The 24,121-nt window shown below is 38.4% G+C and overlaps 1 protein-coding gene across 1 annotated transcript; it reads left to right on the top strand.

The window, feature by feature from the left end:
- Positions 1 to 5,084: 5,084 nt before the first annotated feature.
- Positions 5,085 to 13,679, top strand: egln3 (egl-9 family hypoxia-inducible factor 3). The gene is made up of 5 exons (XM_076107921.1): positions 5,085 to 5,879; positions 10,592 to 10,711; positions 11,227 to 11,363; positions 12,901 to 12,974; positions 13,175 to 13,679. The coding sequence occupies exons 1-5, from the start codon at positions 5,511 to 5,513 to the stop codon at positions 13,207 to 13,209; spliced, it is 735 nt and encodes a 244-aa protein (XP_075964036.1). The 5' UTR covers positions 5,085 to 5,510; the 3' UTR covers positions 13,210 to 13,679.
- Positions 13,680 to 24,121: the final 10,442 nt, after the last annotated feature.

Raw genomic sequence — 24,121 nt, 5'->3', positions numbered from 1 at the left:
GCATTTGTTTTACCTCTGACTTCTGGATGAATCACGTTTTTCCACCTGTTTCCTATATATTTTATATTTACATATTATTTTTTTTAATATATTGTTTTTATATATATATTTTTAATATATTTTCTTTTTTATATATATATATTTTTTATATATATTTCTTTAATATATATCATGTACATTCAGTTGTAAAAGCAGTGGCGGCTGGTGGGAAATGTTCAAGGTAGGGCTGTGCCACATCCAATCAATTTCAGCAAACATCCCAGAATGATTTAATGCAAAAACATTAAGGTATCAAACACGTATTACTACTTTGCAGTTAAATATTTAACCTTTATTCCAACATGAAAAAAGCAATAAATAACACTTTGATAAACACGTCAGGACATCTTATTTATGTAACAGTGAAGTAAATAGTACAATATTTTTCCGTTGTAGTGGAGTAGATATATAAAGTAGCATAACATAGAAATACTTATGTAAAGGGAAAGTACCTCAAAATTGTACTAAAGTAAATGTACTTTGTTCCATTCCACCGCAGCTTGCTGCTGCAGTTACACCTCCGTGGCCACCAGAGGCAGCACCGAGTGAACCGCTGCTCATCTGAACTATACGAAGTAGAGCAAAGAAGAAATTACGCGCCATTTTGGATTTACACGGTTTGTTTTGGCTGTTCATTTCTGTGGCCTTTTGTTGGAGTAAGTGGCCGTTCCTTTAAACACTGACATCGACGTGGGTTCGTTCTTCCTGCCTTCAGACGGGTTCGTACTTTGATTTTAATTCAGTTTGTCCCACAGGAAACTTAAATAAAACACAATAGAAAAGCCTGTAAACAACTGTTTCCACTCACATTACCCACCGCTTTTCTTTAGCGGAATCCTATTGGCTAGTCAGCTCGCGGCCCGCACTCCTATTGGTCAGACCACCATAAGGTCCTCTCCTATTGGCTTATGGACCTAGCTACGCTGTAGAACGAGTATATATGATATATTTCACATATGTTTCTATTTCATATTATTCTTGACTTCTTTTCTCTTACTATGTTTACTGATTCTGATGACTTCACTTGTCTAGAAATTATTTTAGTACAATTTTGTTGACTTATTGATTAGTTGAGTTTCTCCTCAATGAATCACGCAGGAGCACCACTGGTGTTTAATAAAGATGTGTTTAGAAGTTTCTTGAAAAAAGTCATTAAAAATTTGCCTAAACGATTAATCGTGTAAATAAGTCGTAGTCCACAAAGTTAAGCAGCTCTAGTAGCATGTAGGCTGAATAATATGCAAATGTTATCAAAACACAGATCTATATGTGAATGAAAATATAATCATTGACGAAGTATAAGAAGTGGACGTAGTCATCATGACGTCACCCATTGGTTTGTGGATGTTTTGAAGTATAGAGTTCGGCGATTTTGTAGTCGCCATCTTGTTTTTTTGCAACCAGTGAACAGGAAGTGACCATATCTGGACTGAGGAGGAGTGACGTAGAGACGCCGTATACGTCTCTGGTAGAGACCTGTCAATCACCGTGTAGCCCCGCCCTAAAGCATCCCCTGCTTTATGGTCTGTTTGACTCTAAATGGACCATAATGTAATAAATGAACATCATGCTGCATTGAAGAAGACTTGAAACTAGAGATTGAGACCATAAACTCATGTTTACAATGTTTACTGAGGTAATAAATCAAGAGAGAAGTAGTCATTTTCTCATAGACTTCTATACAACCAGAGGAGTCGCCCCCTGATGGACACTAGAGAGAATGCAGCTTTAACACATGAAGCTTTAGCTTCACTTTAAAGAACCGGAGGTTACCGCCTGGTTGGACCTGGGTGGAGCTAATCCTCTGTTTTAACACTTTATAAGCTTCACACATATATTTTTGTGTGACAGTAGATTTCTGAGGTGTTCATGTTATTCTGGCCGCTCTCTGTATGCATGAACTTAAAATAAACCAGGCTGAACATCATGCTGCTGTAAATGCTGCTTCAGAGGTTTTTGTTAATTCTGCAGGCAAAATGAATGACTGGTGGTGTGATGGGCGTCACACATGAACGTCTCCAGACTATCATCTCCAATCACGTCGCTCTAAAGTCTGTTTCTGTGATTACAGCGTCTCACTTCAGAGGAAAGCTTCTTCTCTTCTGGCAGCGGATCAGAGAGGAAACAGGAGTTGTGGTTACTGGTTAACTCAGACGATGGAGCTCTCCTCACGTACGCTCAGAGAGCTGCTGACTGGAGTTTGAACCGCCGTCATGTGAGGTACAGAAACACACCGAACGTACAGACGGATTCTTTCATTTGGCTGTTGAACACTGTTGTAGTCTCTGGTTGTCATGACTCTCTCTCGTCTTTAATTATGAACCTGATGACGTTCAAACTTGTTGAGACTCTGAGCTTCTTCTTCTGCTCTCTGGTTGTTGTTGATGGTGGCTTTGCAGAGAGACACTTCTTTTTTTTCTTCGATAAATTAATTTGCAAAAATGTTGGTTCTAACTTGGTTGTGTAGTTTGTATTGTTCACCTGGCCAATCACAGAGGAGAGCGGATGTATCATTATATATTTATATACACATACAGTATATATATACTGTATTTAGAAGTGTATATAAATATATATATATAGATAGATAGATGTGTGTTCCTTAACAAGTATGTTGTAGTCAGATGATACAGAAGAAGACGACTCTTTCATGACTTTGCAGTCTAAAAATCCCAAATTATTTAGGTGTCTATCAATATTTGTGGTTTCAATAAAACAGAGAAATAAGACATCTTATTTTCACCCAAGAGCCAGAAAACATCATCCTGGATATATTTATTCTATCGTGTCATGAATCATTGTGAAAACAATAAAATGGTGCCCTTTCCTTTTAATTACACTTGTTATCACAAAAATCATAATCATACATGCAATAATAATGTTTTTTTTAATGTATTTAACAGCTTCCAAATAAAGTATTCCAGATACAGTATATTATTTATTTGTATTATTATTTTTATGTATTTTATTTTAATTTTAATATATATATATATATTATATATTATTATTATTTTAATATATATTTTTTTTTTCTTCATATTTTTTATATAGATTTTATATTATTATAATTATTTTAATATATATTTTTTTTTCTTTACATTTTGTACATATTATTATGTTGGCTGTCTGCCCAGCTGATCTCAGTCTCTCACTGGCGCATGGTCTGTTACACGTTCACTGTTTACTTCCTCGCGGACCGGAGGGAGGGAGCGCAAGGGCTACATGCGGCTCGTGGAGTCCTCAATGGCGGCGGGCATGCCCAGTGCGCGGGCACGTAGCAGAGTACAGTGACTCCAGCTTGTTTTACTGTACTTACAGTTTAACAATAAATAAAACAAACTGTATATTTAACTTATTGATGAGTAATGTTTTTAATAAATACTTTAAGCTGGATGCAGTTTAATGCTGTGTTTTCTAAATTTTCACAATCTTTCCCCAGAAATCAAGTTAAAATGTTTGTCATGATTATAAACAATATGTCTTATGTCTTAAAATAGAAGTGTTTTGTAGCCCCGCCTCCTCCTTTTATAGTCACATCCAGCACGTCTCACTTCTCTCATCTGGTCTGTTCAGCAGCAAATCACCGGAAGTCTAACAGGAAGCCTTCAAAATAAAATGTCATGTCACTGATGCATATTAAGTTGGATTGTATCTTCGTTTGGTTTTATTAATGGAGTAGATGTTTAATAAAGAGCCAACTAACACTTATATTAATCAATTCATATTTTAATTATTATTGAGTAAAAACAATGAATTAGTTTAGTCTATAAAATGTCAGCAAATAGTGAGAAATGCTTTTATATTTCTCAAAGCCTAAAAATCAAAATCAGCTAAATTAAGTCCTTATAGCATTAATAGAAATTAGGTAAATTGACAACCAAATACATTATAATAATACTTTTAAAAAGGAAAAACTAATAAAATACTGTAATAAAATACTGACCAATAATAACATATTTATATTAAGTATTCTTCCTTATTCAGTCCAAACCCCAGATATCCAGTTTAAAGTTGAATAAAAGCAGAGAAAAGCAGAATCATTAATAAATTACCTCCATTATTTATTAGTATTTGAATTTATGTCCATCAGATAATCGGTTATTTGACTATAGCAAATAATAATAATACAACGCCGGGGGTGGATGAGATCCGCCCTGAGATGCTGAAGGCGCTGGACATGGTTGGGCTGTCCTGGCTGACATCTTCAATGTCGCATGGGGGTCGGGATCAGTGCCCATGGACTGGCAGACCGGGGTGGTGGTTCCCATCTTCAAAAAGGGGGACCGGAGAGTGTGCTCGAATTACCAGGGTATCACACTACTCAGCCTCCCGGGGAAGGCTTATGCCAGGGTGCTGGAAAGGAGGCTCCGACCGTTTGTCGAACCTCAGATTCAAGAGGAGCAGTGCGGATTCCGTCCCGGCCGTGGAACAGTGGACCAGCTCTTTACCCTCGCAAGACTACTGGAGGGGTTCTGGGAGTTTGCCCAACCAGTCTACATGTGCTTTGTGGACTTGGAGAATGCTTTCGACCGGGTCCCTCGGGGGTTCTTGTGGGGGGTGCTGCGGGAGTATGGGGGTGCCGGACCCGTTACAACGGGCGATCCGGTCTCTGTACGACTGCAGTAGGAGCTGTGTCCGCAGCCTGGGGGTGGAGAACGTCAAGTTCGGGGGTCTCGGGATAGCCTCTCTGCTGTTTGCAGATGATGTGGTCCTGTTAGCCTCCTCGGATCGTGACCTCCAGCATTCACTGGGGCGGTTTGCAGCAGAAAGGACACGGTTGCAGCTACAAGCGGCCGAAATGAGTTTCCTCCGTAGGGTGGCCGGGCTCAGCCTTAGAGATAGGGTAAGGAGCTCGGTCATCAGGAGGGAGCTTGGAGTCGAGCCGCTACTCCTTTACGTCGAAAGGAGTCAGCTGAGGTGGTTCGGACATCTAATCAGGATGCCTCCTGGACGCCTCCCACTGGAGGTTTTCCAGACATGTCCAACTGGGAGGAGACCCCGGGGAAGACCCAGAACACAGCTGGCCTGGGAACGCCTCGGAATCCCCCAGAATGAGCTGGAACATGTTGCGGGGGAGAGGGAAGTCTGGGTCAGCCTGGTTGGCCTGCTGCCACCGCGACCCGACCCCGGATAAGCGGAGGAAAATGGATGGATGAATTTATCTCCATCAGATAATCGGTTATTTGACTGTAGCAAATAATAATAATACGGCTTTTATTCTGAAACTCGTAACCGGAAGTAGTGTAATACCACACGTGCTGACTTGACAGCGCTGCTGTTCATAACAAGAGTTCAGACGCTCTGGAGGCATTTAGTCAAAACCTTCTTCTTCTTCTGTGTTTTACTGTTTGATTTCATCTGTCTATCAAACCTCTCAGTAGTAAAGTAAAAGTACTTCATCTCAGAGTTCTTGTCAGATAAACTCGTAGTATTTTAGCTCTGTAGTACTTTGACAGTCTGTTGTAAATAAAATGCCTTTTATCGAGCACGTATGGGACCTGGACCTGGAGCGTCTGGCTCTGGAGCGGGTCGTCCCGGCTCTGCTGGTCCACGGATTCTGCTACGTGGACGGGCTCCTCGGGGAACCGGCCGGAGACTTGGTCCTGGAGCAGGTGATGGAGATGCACCGGTCCGGAGCGCTGCAGGACGGCCGGCTGGCGGGCTCCGTGCCGGGGGGCGTCCACCGGTCGAGGAGCATCCGCGGGGACCAGATCGCGTGGGTGAGCGGGTCCGAGGACCGAGGCTGCGAGGCGATCAGCTTCCTGCTCAACGTCATCGATCACATCATCGGCGTGTGCGCGAGCCGGCTCGGGAGCAAGAAGATCCGCGAGAGGTCGAAGGTGAGAGATTTATATTAGATCAGACATAGTTTATTAAACATATTCAATGCACCAAATATGTATTAATATTGTATTATAATAATATAAATGCTATTTTATATATATTTAGTTTATTTGTATTATTCAATTTAGTTTATTATATATTTATTTTTATATTATTTATAATAAATATAATAATAATATAATAATAAATACAATAATAATAATATAATAATAAATAATATAAAATAAATATAATAATCAACAGATATTAGACTCTCTAAATTAATAAAAAATATTAGATGATTATCAGAGTAAATAAAGACAGAATTACTTGACACAGAATTATTAATATACGATGAAGGTTTTTCTGCAGCTTGAGTCTGTGATTGGATCCACTCAGCAACGTGTCTTTTTAAGTTATTAGTAAACATATTTCATAGGTTTATTTAGTTTATTATTAAGTGGAGACACAACATTTTGATGTATCTTTTCTTCAATAACTCGTCTTATTTTAGACTAGATGGAAAGAAATCATTTATTTTACGACTTTGTTTAGTAGATTTCTACTAAATTCACCAAAAGTCACCATTACATAATGCCTCATTTGCATATTTACACATAACATTTCAGAAAACTAACTGTCTGAATTAACTGTCTTAATGTCAGTAATGAACTGGTGACGTTTCATGGTGATATATATTATATATTCTTAAATATATTCATAAAGGAATAAAAAAACACAACAAATTCTGTGTAAAAAATTGCTTTTTTTAAATGAATTTCTTTTCACGTATTATTTATAGATTTGTTACATTAAACTCCTCGAGGTGTTTTTACTTATTGTGGCTCGTTCTTTATGTTGTTATAAAACTCTTAAAGATGAGATGTATTCTGTTTAGGCCAGCAGAGAATGCTTAGCTGGCCCTGACGGCCCACCACTGTTTATAATGACGTATAATAATGTGCTTAGAGCTCGTGTTAGGAAGTTAAACAGCTCATAATTCATCTCTAATATATATTTTATATTCATGTGAAAACTTCTCCATCAAACTACTGGATTTATTCAAGTTTATCACTAAAACTACATTTTACAGATTACACGTGAACACATCATGATAACGTTATAATTTACCTTCAGCCAGTACTCATTTTCACTGAGCAGAGCCTGAAGGCATCATAATGTAACTGAAGTGAACCTCCGTTGGTTAGCCGTTAGCGGTGCTGCTAACGTTACTAGCTCTCCTCCTGTTGGTTTAAACACTGATTGGTTGTTTACAATGAAACATGATCACAGATCAGAGACTAGAAACACATGTTCTACTGAGTAAAACTTTATTTACACTGTGATGGTTAACGTTAAAACTTTATTTACACTGTGATGTTAACGTTAAAACTTCATTTACACTCTGATGGTTAACGTTAAAACTTTATTTACACTGTGATGTTAACGTTAAAACTTTATTTACACTCTGATGGTTAACGTTAAAACTTTATTTACACTCTGATGGTTAACGTTAAAACTTCATTTACACTGATGGTTAACGTTAAAACTTTATTTACACTCTGATGGTTAACATTAAAACTTAATTTACACTCTGATGGTTAACGTTAAAACTTTATTTACACTGTGATGGTTAACGTTAAAACTTCATTTACACTGATGGTTAACGTTAAAACTTTATTTACACTCTGATGGTTAACATTAAAACTTAATTTACACTCTGATGGTTAACGTTAAAACTTCATTTACACTGATGGTTAACGTTAAAACTTTATTTACACTCTGATGGTTAACATTAAAACTTAATTTACACTCTGATGGTTAACGTTAAAACTTTATTTACACTGTGATGGTTAACGTTAAAACTTCATTTACACTGATGGTTAACGTTAAAACTTTATTTACACTGTGATGGTTAACGTTAAAACTTCATTTACACTGATGGTTAACGTTAAAACTTTATTTACACTCTGATGGTTAATATTAAAACTTAATTTACACTCTGATGGTTAACGTTAAAACTTTATTTACACTGATGGTTAACGTTAAAACTCTATTTACACTCTGATGGTTAACGTTACAACTTTATTTACACTCTCATGGTTAACGTTAACACTTTATTTACACTGATGGTTAACGTTAAAACTTTATTTACACTGTGATGGTTAATGTTAAAACTTTATTTACACTGATGGTTAACGTTAAAACTTTATTTACACTGTGATGGTTAACGTTAAAACTTTATTTACACTGATGGTTAACGTTAAAACTTTATTTACACTCTGATGGTTAACGTTAAAACTTTATTTACACTGTGTACTTATTAGTACTTCTACTGCAGTAAAGGATCTGAGTACTTCTTCCACCTCTGCAGATGAAGCAGCGAACATTCTCATGTACACATTCAGCTGCTTAATCAGTCACTCCCTCACACACACTCACACACGCATACACACACACACACACACACACACACACCTCGTCTTCATGTGTACAGTGAGCTCTTTTCACAAGTGTTTATCAGATTTAACTTCTTAAGAAAACAGGTCAACCAAGTTACAACAGGAATACACACACACACACACACACACACACAGGTATGAGAAGTTTTTCTCTTCTTACAGAACTAAACTTTTGATAAATATAAAGTTTAAATCTCAGCAACACATTTATTTTGTCGTGTGGCCTTCAGGTGAAATCTGTGTTTTGGTGTTTTTTGTCACGTCTCTGAGACTCTTTTTAAAAGAATTCTGGGATTAAAATCACAACCACATGTTCTAGAAACTCACATATTTGTATCAACATCGGCCTTTAAATCCAGTTTTATCTTGTGTTGAGTGTGAGAGTCTCAGACTGCAGCCTCACGTGCCTCACGTGCCTCACGTACGCTCCGTCATTAAAACCTGCAGCAGGCTGGAAGCCTGCCAAACCACTGTTTACATTCCCTCCTTCATCCTCCCTCCCTCCTCTCTACTAGGAGGATAAGGTAAAGTTGAAGCTCTCGGAGGCTTTTTGTTTTTGTTTTTATCAGTGTATCACTTCCTCCTGTGTTTCTTCCACATATTTTCGCTCCATAGCAGCTCAGTTGCATGATGATGATGATGATGATGATGATGGGTGTGTGTGTGTGTGTGTGTGTGTGTGTGTGTGTGTGTGTGTGTGTTCGTGCCTCGGCGGCGTGTAAACACACTGAGGTGATTTGTGGTTGCTGGTCAGACGTTTCTTTATCAGCGCTGAGGGTTTGTCGTCATGTGGTTGCATGCGATGTGTGTGAAGCCGTCAGGAGGTTGTGGCTGACGTCGGTCCGGTTAGGGTTACTGAAGGTGTTGTTGTCAATGGTGCGTTCAGGGACCCGTGTGTTTTACCGAGGGTTCATCTACACTGTGACCTTCCTGTAATGTGTTGATGGTCGTAGAGAAAAGGAAAGGGAATGGGATGAGAGACTTTATGGAGCACGTAGGAAGCGTTGAGGTCCTCGCATGCTCGTGTGTCACAATAAGAGGTTTTTCCACAATAAGAGGTTTTTCCCAATAAGAGCCCGAGAGAGGAGGGGGGAGGTGGTGCAGCTGACTGAACTTAACTCTTAAATATGTTGTCTCTCTAATGAGCTGAATAAATAACTGTGTTGGCACATTAATGAGGTGCAGACGTGCGTCACAATAACAGCGTTAGACGAGAGGTTTGTGAAGCGATCTGTTTATCGTCAGGTGGAAAACGATGACGTCAGCGGGATTCAAACGATGACGCAGTTTTGGCGTAAATTTGTTTTTAGAACGTCGTTTCAACAATCATTTCATAAATCTCTCCCTGATTCAAATGAAAATGTTTTTTCAGTAAATTGAATTACAAACTATCAAATATAAAAGACAGCATAGTATATGTATATGTTATTATTATTATTTATTAGTATAATTGACTTTCTATTTGGCAATTCCTCAAGTCTAGAAGAATGAATCTCACAAAAATATAACTTGTAGATTTTGTTAAAAATGTATTAACAATGATGTATAAGACAAATTAAATATATTTATTAAAACGTCTTTATAAACGACTGTTTGTCAAAGACACAGTTTTTCGCTGTGTCGACATGTTTTTAGTCTATTGAACTGTAGATATTAATTTCAATAATCAAAGTATACAAACCTTGTTTTCTCTATACTTTATCACATGTATACACACTGCAGGAGGGACTGGAGCTGACGTGTTATTCTGACTTCATAGTTTCACTGAGGAGCTCACAATGTAATGTTTTTCACAGATTCTGATTAAAGTAAACGGTTTATTCGTGGAGCGATCTTTAATGAGAACATGTAGAATAAAACATCATCATTTTAAGCTTTGTTTTGGTTGCGTTTTGTGATGGAAGCGTTCGTCTTGCATGATGTCTTCAAGGACCGTCGGAAAGATGAACATATGATGATAATGACAGTTTTTTACAGCGATGAAATGCGATTGTTTAAAGAAAACATGGTGTCTGCAGGTTTTGGGGTTCAGAGGGTTAAACTGTTCTCTGAGTCTTTAACGGGTCACCTGGTTTTGTTTTGTGTCAAGTGACTAATGAGGACAACTTCTATGAAACCGGACGCTGTGAAACAAGTCGATGTTATGATATATTTATTTATTTATTATTATTATTATATTTATCTAAATGTTTGATGGAGATATTCAATCAAAGATTAACGTATAATCAAACGGATGTTTCTGTGTGTTTCTGTGTGTGTGTCCTCAGGCCATGGTGGCGTGTTACCCAGGTAACGGGGCGGGTTACGTCAAACACGTGGACAACCCGAACTGCGACGGACGCCGCATCACCTGTATCTACTACCTCAACAAGAACTGGAGCGCTGAGGTGCGTTCAGGGACCTCAGCTTAACGCTGGATGTTTGACCTCTGACCTCTTTACGAGTGGTAGTTGTTATTGAAGGAGATCAGAGAATTGACTCTGTTGTGAGACTTCCTGTCTGACGAGGAAACACTTTATGACTTTGATCTCTTCTTAAAACACATTGTGAGGATGTCGCTGTGAAAAAACACTCATTATAGGAAGTACTCACATCCTTAACTGCAGTAAAAGTACTAATACTATGCTGAAAATACTCCACCACGAGTAAAAGTATTATCAGTTAAATGTAGTTAAAGTAAAAGTATTGATTGATCAGTAAAATGTTACATTGTAATGCCTTTATATCCCGTTGGCTCGTTTAATCTACAGCAGTGTATCATATTCTATAGGATCATCTTTAATTCATAGTTTAATAATCATTTTAACAATGACACTAATCTGCTGTCCTGCTCGTTTGTGGTCGTCTTGTTGTTGTTGTTGTTGTTGTTGTTGTTGTTGTTGTTGTTGTTGTTGTCGATCAGGAGCACGGCGGCGTCCTCAGGATCTTTCCGGAGGGGAAATCCTACGTGGCCGACATCAATCCGCTGTTTGACCGGCTGCTCTTCTTCTGGTCCGACCGCAGGAACCCACATGAGGTTCAGCCCGCCTACGCCACCAGGTGACCAACCAACCAACCAATCAGTTAGTCAACCAACCAGTCAGTCAACCAACCAATCAATCAATCAGTCAGTCAACCAACCAGTCAGTCAACCAGCCAACCAACCAATCAGCCAGTCAACCAATCAATCAGTCAACCAACCAACTAGTCAGTCAACCAATCAGTCAACCAACCAATCAATCAGTCAACCAACTAACTAGTCAGTCAACTAATCAATCAACCAACCAATCAATCAGTCAACCAACCAATCAATCAGTCAACCAACCAACCAATCAGTCACCTGTTTCACCTTTACCTCTCCTCTGCATATAATAAGGCGGTAATTAATATAAAATAAGTCTTAACAATATTTCACTTTTGAAAAAAGAGAATTCCATTCTTTATTTAAATCAAAGAAACAATATCATAGTGTAATATGTATGTATATAAAAATGCAGTCAAAACACAAGGAGTTATTTGATGTACTTTAAAGTGACATACACGCTAACAATACATCTTAATTCAGGAGTAAGTACATTGTAGTTTTTCAATACGGTGGAGGAAAAGTACAAAAGTAAAACTAAAACAAAAGTAAATTAGCAGAACCTCAAAACAGCATTTAATAAATAGTCAAATATGTCTTAACAATTCACACTTATGAAAAAGCATTCTCGTTTTTATTAAAATCAAAGAAACAATGTCAGTGTAGAAATAAAATCAATATAAAAATGCTTTCAAAACTTTCAAAGGAGTGATTTGATAATTGTAACGGTACCGATAAACATGATTTCAGGAGTTCATTCTATGTTTGATGGACTTAATTCCAACTGTCAGATAAATGTAGAGACTAGAAGGTACAAATATTCTGCCAACACGAGAGGAAAATAACAGAACTTCAGAAACATGAATCACACAGAGAGGAAGCTGCTGTCCTCATTGTGTCAGATTGATTTATTAAAAAGGGACTTACAGTAGACAACTACTTCAGTTGAGTACTTGATGTTTTCTGATACTTTTGGAAGTTTTACTCTGTGATCTTTGTAAACACAACAGGACCAGAAGTTTGCATGTTTTATTATGATTTTAGAACATAAAATACTGTAGTAATAATTACGTAACCTCTGCAGTGAAAAGTACATTGACTAAAATTAATGATTTAATTTTAGTAATTTTCAGTTAAGAATGTGAGTTTATTTTCACCAAGAGGACATAAACACAGATGATTGGCACCACCTGCTGGTATGAATGTGTAATAACACAAACACCTTTTTAACATGTAAAGCCTGTAAACAAACATTCATCTTGTATTGAAGCTAATATGATGATTATTAGTAAGTAGTTCAACTCAAACTTTATTCAAAAAAGAATATTTTCAAAGGCTGGAGTGTTTATTTCCTTTACCAACACTGTGGATAAAAAACTAAAACAAAAGGAAAGTCTAAATTGAAGTACAATCAGACCTTTAGTGAGCGGTACAAGAGCCGAGCTAATCAATCCCACACAACCTAACAACACAACTCACGGCTGTAGAAACATCAGTGTCGTCTCTTTGTTTCAGGTTCGCCATCACAGTCTGGTACTTTGATTCAGAGGAGAGAGCCGAGGCCAAGACACGCTTCAGAGAGTTGACAGGTACAAGTACACACAAAAACACATTCATAACAAACATATTATACTTTGACTTTTTCGACATACTGTACTGTGAATTTTTGATCGGGAAAATCGAATGGAAAAAGTCATCCATACTTTCTGTCATAGCTTCATAATATTTTCATAATATTAGCTAAACAGAATTTATATTCCGTTTGTTTTTGTGTCTTCATTTGCTTCAGCTTCAGGCTTGCAGCCGGGCAGCAGCTCCAGATGACTTTCCTTTGAGGAGACGTTGTCACCTGGTGGAGACGATGGAAAAGAAAGTCAGAACTTTGACTCTAGTCTGGAGGAGTTGTGAGAGATTCGAGCTCCTCATCGCTCCCGTCAGCGTCCAGGGTGGAAGGAACAACATGCCTGCACGGCGGCTTCTGTCACCTGATGAATCCAGAGGGTCAGGTGACCTGTAGCTGCTCTGGACTCCTCCTGCTTTACATGATGTGTGTGAATACTCTGCAGAGAAAGAGCACAGCAGCGGACTGCGCCTTTAAGCTTTGCCTTCAAGCTAAAGGAGGAGGAGAGTTGACAAACAGACTTTGAGGTTTACAGATAAAACAAGACATTAGAGACGTGATGCTAACAAACCTGTGTGATAGAAATATGTCACACGATAACATGTTCTTCATAGATCTTTTCAATACGACACATTTAGTCGATGTTTACGAATAAATTACATCTAAATGTCGACTGAAACGTCAAATTATTTGGTATTGTCACTTTGTGCATCATTATGACTTTGTGCAAATTTGACAGGCGACGTTTAAAGTGGCTATCACAGTGTGTGTGTGTGTGTGTGTGTGTGTGTGTGTGTGTGTGTGTGTGAATAATTGATGCCTCGTTCAAACAGCTCTTCAGAGACATTACGTAGCCCGATTAGCGTTCAATTACAGATTCCATTGTCTTTCACTACATGTGTGACAGAAGTGTTTTTGTCTCACTCTTCTCTGAATGAACTGGAAACTGTCTCGTGATATTTACAGACTAATAAAGCTTCTATTTTAAGAATGGAACGTACAATAATAATGTACACTGATGTACTCGTTTGTGTGACATCTTTTTACGAATGCAGAATCTGGTGCAATAGTAAGTATGTAAGAACGCACGTTTATAAAGAAGAACATTCAGACATGCACAGAAACACATACATATGCTTTCATATTTAAAAGAGTATTGGAATAGTCCGTCATGGAATTATAGTGAGTTATGAAAGTCATACTAAAGCATGTAAATAAAGTCCTAGCATAGTTTCCTGAAAAAAGTCATAGTATGGTATGCCAAGAAAAGTCATAATATTATGTCATAAGTAATTAAAGTCATAGTATAGCATGTCGAGAAAAAGTCATATATGTCAAAAAGTCATTAAAAAGTCGTAGTATAGTATGTCGAGAGTTAAAGAAATTCTGCAGAAATATACATTACACATCCAACTGCTGCTGTTGAGCTCGAGGACAAAATAACCAGAAACTAGTTAAACTTCACAAATGTATAAAAGTATTAATATTTCCTAATATGCATGAAAGTGGTATTCATAGAAACCAGAGGTCAGTGAACACACGAGGTGCTGCTGAAATGAGTTGAACTCACCTGCAGTCCCGTGTTGCTCCTCTGGAGGTCTCTGTAGCTCCACCTCTGTGTTTCAGGTGAAGACAATCTACCGCCATGTTTTAATACTGTCACGGTCGAGTCCCGTTTTACATATTCATATCTTTTATTGTTTTCCATGAGCCGGATTCTTCTACTTCATCTACGGAATAAAAATGTAAATAAGCAGCATGTTAGACCACAGTCCATGCAAAAAAAAAAGTGATGTTTATTGTAAAAAAATACTAATGAAACGGAGGAAGAAACAAAGCAACACCTACATGAAGATAAATAGTGTAAAAGAAGACATTCACAGGTAGAACCTGCCGTCTTGTATCTTCATCATCGTCAGCCTCACCGGACTGGAACCTGCTCAGGGAAGCAAAACATCAAGAATACACAAAAACTTCTGCTGCCACACCAAAATCGGTCACTTTAATAATAATAATAATATCCTTGTTGACATCACATCGGTATTCTTTTAACAGGTTTGGACGAGCCTCGAGCCTCGACACACCAAACTCCATTTAAAAATCTGCCACTTTAACACTAAAGTACGTGTTGAGATTATTTTATACATTGTCTTTTGAATTTTTGGTTGATCTTTGTATCGTATTTAGTCTCATTGTTTCTGCGACCCGACACCCAAGCACAATCAGTTTGCAGAAGATGACAGTGAGATGTGGGTGAAAGAGACTGTTGAGCTTGGACCTTTAGTTTAGCTGGGAATGTTATTTGTCTTTTTATTTGACAAAAACTAAATAAATCTGTGAGATCATAATGACTTATCTGTACAATATAATCCTCACGCCTAAAATAATGCTGCTGAATTTTCTATTCCACGTACATCAAACTGATCTGGGTTTGTTATTCCAGGTTAAGATGTTGAGCAGAGGTTCATTGAAACTAACGAGTGACGGGATCATCACTGTCCCTGAATGAGCTTCACCTCCTCCATCAACAGCCAGTGGGAGGAGGGTCAAAGGTCACACATCACGGGGACCTGACAGTGAAATATCTTGTCAAGCTCAATAAAAACATTTAACCGCCAAAGATGGAGAATAAAACCTGAACAATACGACTTTTCAGATCCGTGTGAGTGGGTAGAATACATCAGCTAGAGTCCAGATATGAACATGTATTTGGTGGATAAACATAGTTTGTAACCAGAGAGCTACAAGACACCGGATGATCTGTTATCTGAGTTCATGAACAGAACGTCAGACACCATGAAGAGACTAAGAGGTTCGAGTTTGTCGCCATCTTGGATTACGGACCATATATGGACTGAGGAGGAGTGACGTAGAGACGCCGTATACGTCTCTGGTAGAGACCTGTCAATCACCGTGTAGCCCGCCCTAAAGCATACCCTGCTTTATGGTCTGTTTGACTCTAAATGGACCATAATCTACTAAATGAACATCATGCTGTATTGAAGAAGACTTGAAACTAGAGATTGAGACCATAAACTCATGTTTACAATGTTTACTGAGGTAATAAATCAAGAGAGAAGTAGAGTCATTTTCTCATAGACTTCTATACAACCAGAGGAGTCGCCCCCTGGTGGACACTAGAGAGAATGCAGCTTTAACACATGAAGCTTTGGCTTCACTCTGCAGAACCGGAGGTTGCCTCCTGGTTAATACCTGGTTAGCAACCACGGACGCATTCGGCTGAAAGTCACTATTAATGGAAAGTTTCAAACTGAAAGGTCGTTTCTCAGGAGCAAAAAACAGGCTGAATATCACATGATACCAAATAACAGACAGGAAGTAAGATGGAGGGATGCTGGGAGTTGTAAGGAGTTGTAAGGAGGTTGAAACATATTTATTTTAAGTCTGTAAAGGAGGCACATTGAAGCCAACGCAGATCTGAATTCTGTGTATAATAAATAAATACATTGATCTTTCTTTATCATCTTGCAGCTCCACAGATTTACACAGCTGTTTATAGGTAAATATAATAAGTTCAATGTATTAAATTCTCTTTCCAGCATAGAGAGCGACTCCCTGTAGGAACATTACAGAAACAGATTTTTTTTCCTTTCTTTAGGAACTTAAACGTCACATCATGTCTCCCAAAATACTCGTACAGATTATTTTTGTGATGCTTTGACTCCTGATGCATGTTGGGAATTAGGGAGATCAGCCCCCGCAGACAAAAAAAAACAAACCCCAATGAGTTTTCATCTCTAACGCTTTGTTTCATCATCCGTCCATCAGGCGGCGATGATGAAAGGCCGCTCGTTACGCCTCCGGTGAACGACTGACGCTGTCGGATCTAAATTCCACATCAGACCTCCTCACCGAGATGGACAGCCAGAGGTTATTAGAAGGAGCTTCAGGTTCGAGCTCTCTCACTCACTCACACACACACACACACACACACACACACACACACACACACACACACACACACACACACACACACACACACACACACACACACACACACACACACACACACACACACACACACACACACACACACAGAGCAGCGCTGCCTGTGATCTATGATTCATGTGCGCTCATTTAAAATAGTTTGAAATATTTAAAGTTGGCTGGTCGGCCTCAGAGGGTCGACTGACTGACCTCTCCGCTCTTATTACTGCATGATGGAGGAGGAAGAGGAGGAGGAGAGACGATACAGGCTGGAAGAAAAAGGGGAAAGGAAGGTAATGAAAGTGAGAGAGACGAGGAGGACTGAGAGGCAGATGGATACAGGCTTCATGAGTCAATAGAAGCCTAATTTCTTGTCATTTCAGTCAACACCAGGCGGCAACTTCCAGTTTTGAAGAGTGAAGTCGATGCTTCGTGTGTTAAACCTGCATTCTCTCTAGTGTCCACCAGGGGCGACTCCTCTGGTTGTATAGAAGTCTATGAGAAAATGACTCTACTTCTCTCTTGATTTATTACCTCAGTAAACATTGTAAACATGAGTTTATGGTCTCAATCTCTAGTTTCAAGTCTTCTTCAATACAGCATGATGTTCATTTAGTACATTATGGTCCATTTAGAGTCAAACAGACCATAAAGCAGGGGATGCTTTAGGGCGGGGCTACACAGTGATTGACAGGTCTCTACCAGATATCCAAGAACTCTACATCACTCCTTCACATTCCATACATAGTAACTTCCTTTGAAAAAAGTCAAGATAGCGACGGCTTAATTGCAAAAAATTCAAGGCGTCAAAAGATCAGTCAACCAATGACAACGTCAGGAAGACTATGTCCACTCCTTATTTACAGTCAATGTGTTGTTCCTGTATTTCCAGGTGCTAAAAAAAGTCCTCACAGCGGGGGAGGTAGTACGCTACTTCAGTTTCCTTCAACTACAATTTGTAAATCATAAAACACGGAAGTACTGCATCGACAGCCGGTTCTCTGCCCTGCTCGAGTGTGAATGACGGAAATAAATACTTTACTTTATTTCCTCGTTGTTTCACACGGGTTACGTACTAAAGCATACCAACATACTAACCTTCAAACTCTTAGTAGATCACTTTGGAGAGACGTGCTCTGGAATTTGACTCCATGATTCTTCAGATGTGATGGAAACTCAAACATGACATCTGCTGTAAAAAAAAAGTGTTTTTTGTTTGTGTAAAAAGCAAAAATGTAAATCACGTGCACATCTCACACCTGAGAACAGGTTGCAGGAGAAAAGCAAGAAAAGAAAAGGGGAGGCCGTCTTCACGCTGACATTTTCATATTTCTATTAATGCAAAGTTTCAAACTGAAAGGTAATGTGTCAGGAGCAAAAAACAGGCTGAATATCACATGATACTAAATAGGACAGGAAGTAAGATGGCGGGATGCTGGGAGTTGGTGGGGAGTTCATGGTTTAAACACATTTCTTTTAAGTCTGTAGAAGAGACATGTTGAAGTCAAAGCAGGAAGTTAAGATGCTGTTTAATGTTCCTAAACCCTAAATTGTTCTTCATGGTTCTAAATCGAAACAATCTCGACCTTTTTTAGGCTCCACAATTGTTAAAACTCCTTCAATTACAGATAAACTAAGATTATATTTCATTTTCAATCACATAATAATAATAATCATTTTGAATTTGCACAGGCTCCCACATTTGTTGACCCTAAAACCAAGTCCTGTAAACCCTCATCTAGCTTAGAGTGGTGACCATTAATCCAGGAAAGATCATTTTTTTGGGTTCAGTTTCTGAAATCAGCTCGTGTGGTTCCTGGAACGGTTTTTGGGGCTTATGTTTCTACCAGGACCGATGTTTGTGAGACACTCGTGGCTCTCTAAGCTGAGTGGAACATGTGTTGTGCGGCATAACAAAGTAACAATACACTCAAAAAACAACACTTTCAACAAACCTAATAAAATCATGGAAAGTATTTCCACACGATTAAACTGCTTTCTTTAGAGTAATTAAGTTGGTCCAACTTAATTTACTGGGGTCGGATCAACTTAAGTTATTTAGGTTGGTTCAACTTATTTACTAGGGTTGAGTCCGATTTAACTTAATAGGGTTGGTCGAACTAATCTTACAGTAGTAAATTAAGTTGGACTAACATAATTGCTTAATGCTTATAGAAAGCAGTTTAATCATGTGGAAATACTGTCCATGATTTTATTAATATTTTTTTGGTGTAGCAGCATTGATTTCACCAGCAGTGAGAGACTCATATATTGAAGCAAACCCCCCAAATGACCAGTGACCAGTGATGCATCCACCTCCACCTGTCTGCTGCAGACACACATACCTGATTGGCCATCTGGAGGTGTGAAGGTTTCAAGGCAGGACGGGAGCTTCTTTTTAAAAACAACACCTTGTTTACTCTGCAGCGTCTCCTCTGATCCGTCCAACTAAACGCTGAGGAAGGTCATGGAGACGGAGTGAAAGGGAAAAAAGCATTATCTATCTATGAATTCTACCATCATTTTTCAGATATTTGAATTAAACATGAATTAATGTCCAATTCTCAACAGGAACCAGAACACTAGCAGAACCCTTCCTGACTTTCAAAATTAAAAATTAAAAAGAGAAAGAAAGCAGCTTACTGAGATTTGGCAGCATCTCTATTATTTGGGGATTGGTGAAGGTGGAAAAACAGAAGAAATTATGCAATCTGGTAACAAATTCGAGAGAAATTTTTATTATGAATATGGCACCTGTAACTGTAAGATGGTGAAAACCGGGTTACAGAAAGACAACCATGTGTGTGACATGTTCCTCTGAGCGGATGAGAACCTAGTAAACTTATAAAAGAACTGCTATAAAAATGAAGTATGTACATTTTTCGGATTTGCAGCATTATTCATGGTAAATGAACTCAAAAGGATGTCTTCCGAAAACAATAATAATAATAAAAAATAAGCCAGGCACTCAAAGTTAGCATCAGTTAGTCATGTGTTTTTTTTTTTCAAAACGAAAAAATAGAAATGTACCATAGTTTTCTCTTTTTTAATATTTTAATTTGTTTGTATTTAGAATTTTATAACACTGTTAACATTGACAATAAGAGATTCCCTCTCTCCCGTATTTCAGCTACTTGGCACCAAGTTCCTCATAAAAGAATCTGTATAATTGTACAAGAAATAGTTAAAAACACAGACACAGTTTCTTCACAGGTAAATGAAGTGATTTTTCAATATTTGTCATTCTTAAACACTATGTATTTTGACAGCAGCTGTGATTAAGATTTTTACGTTTTTAAAATCACCAGCAAAGTTTTAATTTTTCGACATAAAACACAGAAAAAACATTGAAACAGCTTGGACCGGCTGTTTGGTTTTTGTTACATGTGGGTGTATTTCCTGGTTTCGTCTGAGTTATGTGCACCCCCCCCCCCCCCCCCCACCACCACCACCACCCTGCTGCCCAATCCCGGTTTCTTTCACCAGATTGGGCCCTGCCGTTCGTTTGTGCCCCCCCCTGCCCTGTTTTCACGCAAAAAAAACCCGCCAAAAGTAGAAAACGCTAAAATCCAGAGGAGCACAGAAACAAAATGCTCCTGAAATGACTGAATTTAACATTCAACCACGAACGACCCGCCAATCGGCCGACAGATCGCGTGGACCAATCACAGTCCTCCCTCATTGAACACAAAAATAAATAAATCCATCGCTAAATTTCATAAACCTGTGTTTGTTTGCTTTTTTTCGTAGTTGTTTAAACATTTTCGTCGCAGTAACAAGACATTGATTCTTCACAGAAAGCACAGACGCTACAGATTGTTTTTCCTGATGTGAAAAGTGGAGATTAGAGGCGTCGGTTTGACGATACAGACTTTAACGAGGCCTCCATCGCGTCCCCGTTTGGGCTCGACAGACTTAAAAAAACTAAAACACTGGACCCACAAACAAACAAACAAACAAACAAAAAATAAACGAGGGATCGATCACGTGAAACTCATCGGACGAACTTACTAAACATGCAGTTCAGTTTTTCCAAAACACCTATAAAAATAGATTTATAGTGCGAAATATTTTTTTCTTCTTTTAATTTCTTTAGAAATCTTTAAAATCTGTTTTTTTTATATTACGTGTCCTGAAATAGTGATTTTTTTAAATCTCCCCCCTTGAACCACTTGTGTAACTTTGTTTGTCCCGTGAGAGAAGTTTGCGCAGGAAGTCAACAAGTTTCGGTGGGAACCAATGAAATACACCCAATGCACACAGGAAGCCCCAAGGGACTCTGGGAAATGTTTCACAACTGAGGCTTTTATGGTCGTTGTTTTTTCCAGGACTACAATCTAAAATGCTACTTTAGGCTTTTTCCTCATCACAATTTGAATTGTATCGTAAATATTTATTCATTTTTTAATACTGTGTATATGCAAGAGCTTGAAACTGCGTTTCCCAGAATTCCTTAGCGGCGATAAACATGGCTCCATAAACCTTTGAGCTAGTTAAAGAATCTTTTTCATCTCTGAGAGAAAGGACAGCAAGATAAAGAGGTTTTGTATAAGACTACACAACAGCAAAAAGCAACAGCAGAGAGAGAGAAAGAGAGAGGATTAGAAAACCCCCCACAAAAAAAATTTTAAAAACAAAAAAGGTTTTACAAAGACAAAAAGGAAGCAGCGGAAAAAAAGGTGGTCTCTACAAATTTTTTTTCTGTATTTTTTGCAAAGGCCACCGAACACGAAATTCCACGAACCTCCACTGGTTTCACTAAGACTGCAGATAGAGGGAGATAGAGAGAGAGAGGCAAAGAGAGGCAAAGAGGGGTTCGCCGTTTTCAGACTCCACCCCCTTCATCCCACTAAGCCCCGCCCCTCCCCCCCATCCCCCCACACTAGAGATAGAGCACAGAGAAGACAAAGGACAAAAACAGCTACAGTAGCTCAGTATATACTGCATATAGTCAACACACACAGAGAGAGAAGTCGCCATGAAAGACTTTTTGACAGCCAGTGACACTAAACACATCGGTAACACGTTTTTTACGGCTTTAAATCACACTGGGTAATAAGGTATGACGGGATGGTAGAGACGGGGCTGCCAACTTTAAAAAGATGGATGTTGTGACTGTTTTTTTAGGTTTTTTTTACCGTTTTAATTATTACTTGTTATCATCTTTTTTTCTTCTTCCTCTTTTTAACAAAAAACGTAGAAAAGAAAAAGGTAGAAATGAACGAGAATCACAGTGCTTTTAAAACACTAAACTTGTGAGATTTCTTTTTTTTTTTGTCTTTTTTTTGGCAACGAAGGTTTTGGGGAAGAAAGAACACAGAACAGAAGAACGACGACAAAGACAACATTGTTTCAAGGAATGTGATTTTTTTTCTCTTCCTTAAAAAAAAGATTCTTTTTTTGTAGTTATTGATTTTGATTGTTTGATAGATTTGATTGAAAATGCATGTCTTTATTACAATCTCCTTTGTTGATATGTGGTTGTTGCTTTTTATCACAGGGTCCGGCAATGAGATGGAAGAGAGTGGATTGTTTAGGAAAATCTTGTGGAGGTGATTCTGGTTTAGGAAGAAGAGGAGGAGGAGGAGGAGGAGGAGGTAAGAAAATAAAAATAAAGACGAAGAAAGTAGTACAAAATAAAACTAAACAATCAAACAGGAGCCGGTCGAGGTTTTTAACATTCATTTTTCAAGTTAGCGTCACTAGCGTATTAGCCTCAGTCTCACTGAGAAGTAAAAGTGATTAAGTTAGAAAATACATAGAAATAAAAACAACACTATGAAGCCTAGAAATTCAACCAATCACCTCCATGCTGCCGTGTGGAGCTGCCCCTCCACGCCCAATCAGATTAAGCGTTTTTTTTTACAGGAAAAAAAACAAAGGAGGGACATGATGGAGATGATGTTGCTGATTTAGAGGTCCTACGGTTCTTGCTGTGTTTCTGACTTTCCTGAAGGTCAGAAGATAAAAACTAATAATAATAATAAAAAGGTTAAAATTGTTCCCCCTCCAAAAAACAAAACACGATCAGTCTGTCAACGAGCTGTGGGTTCGTTTACAGCACCCACATCAGCCAGCTGAATCCGGGTTACTGGACGGTCGGTAGCACCATGAATCTGTAGATCGTCAGGAGGAAATGTTAGACGTAGAGATTAAAGATCCGGCAGACAAGAGTGAGAGATAAGAGAGAGAGAGAGAACGACATATCGAGATGGGAGGAGATGTAGAGGAGGTTATGTTCGGTGCGAGACCTGTAGGTAAACTCCTGGGATAAAAGAGGAAGTAGTAACATTCGATATTTCACAGGTCATTACCCGGCTGAAATTGCTTTTTTTCTTTTCTGTTTTTCTCCTTAATGCTTGATTCGTAAGTTAAATCTGAGCTAGAATATTTTATAAAAAAAAGAAGGAAATGAAAATGAAAAAACAGCATTAATCCTCTAAACTATTCCCTCAATCGAGAAACGTCTTCAAAAAAAACCTTTTTTTAAAAAGATTATTATCTCCGAGACCCTTTGTCGGTCCCCTCCTCTCGGTTTAAAAATGTTCTCTTCAAGCCTTGATCACATCAAGATACATGTGGAGAAGCGACCGCATAGAGTTTTTTATGTCCGTTACAAATCCCTGTACCGTCCTCCGTTAAATACGCACAATCGGCACCTTCGTAAAGATGCAACAGAAAACAAAGTCAAATAATAAAAAAGTATCCCCGTCTGGCTCCAGCAGAGTCCTTTCGGCAATATGAATTCTCTGTTGGCAAAAAAAAGGAGTTCTTTACAATAAAGAATAGTCTTGTTTTTGTTCAAGAGAAGAAAAAGAAAACGTTGCTGATCGCAAGAAAGAGGAGTAAAAGAGAGAGAGAGAGAGAGAGAGAGAGAGAGGATGAGGAGAGAGAAAAAAAGATAGAAAAGGTCGGGACATGTTTGAGGGTCATTCATGTCTATTACACAAGCTCAGTTGCTCAGATTCAAAGTGCTAGAGTACATTTGTTATCCTTTCCTGTCCTTTCCCCCCTCTCGGAAACACAGTGCTGTGTTGATAAAAGATAGCAAGTAGTCTTTCTTTTCCTTTCTTTTTTTGTTTCTTTACTAGTGAGTAGTCTTTTTTTTTTACTTTGACACAGTTGTCGATTCTAGAAACACAGTAATGCGGTCTTGAGCGATTAGCG

This window comes from Anarhichas minor, unplaced genomic scaffold (genome assembly GCF_050575085.1).
Source record: "Anarhichas minor isolate MPS153535 unplaced genomic scaffold, ASM5057508v1 ptg000040l, whole genome shotgun sequence".
In the NCBI taxonomy this organism is placed as follows: domain Eukaryota; kingdom Metazoa; phylum Chordata; class Actinopteri; order Perciformes; family Anarhichadidae; genus Anarhichas; species Anarhichas minor.
Note: the sequence above shows the minus strand (reverse complement) of the source record. Positions and strands in the feature narration are given on the sequence as shown.

Excerpts from the sequence above, each read along its gene's own strand:
- egln3 (XM_076107921.1), top strand. The coding sequence starts at position 5,511 with ATGCCTTTTATCGAGCACGTATGGGACCTGGACCTGGAGCGTCTGGCT. Across the intron at positions 5,880-10,591 it reads AGATCCGCGAGAGGTCGAAG|GCCATGGTGGCGTGTTACCC; the intron begins GTGAGAGATTTA and ends GTGTGTCCTCAG. Across the intron at positions 11,364-12,900 it reads CAGCCCGCCTACGCCACCAG|GTTCGCCATCACAGTCTGGT; the intron begins GTGACCAACCAA and ends TCTTTGTTTCAG.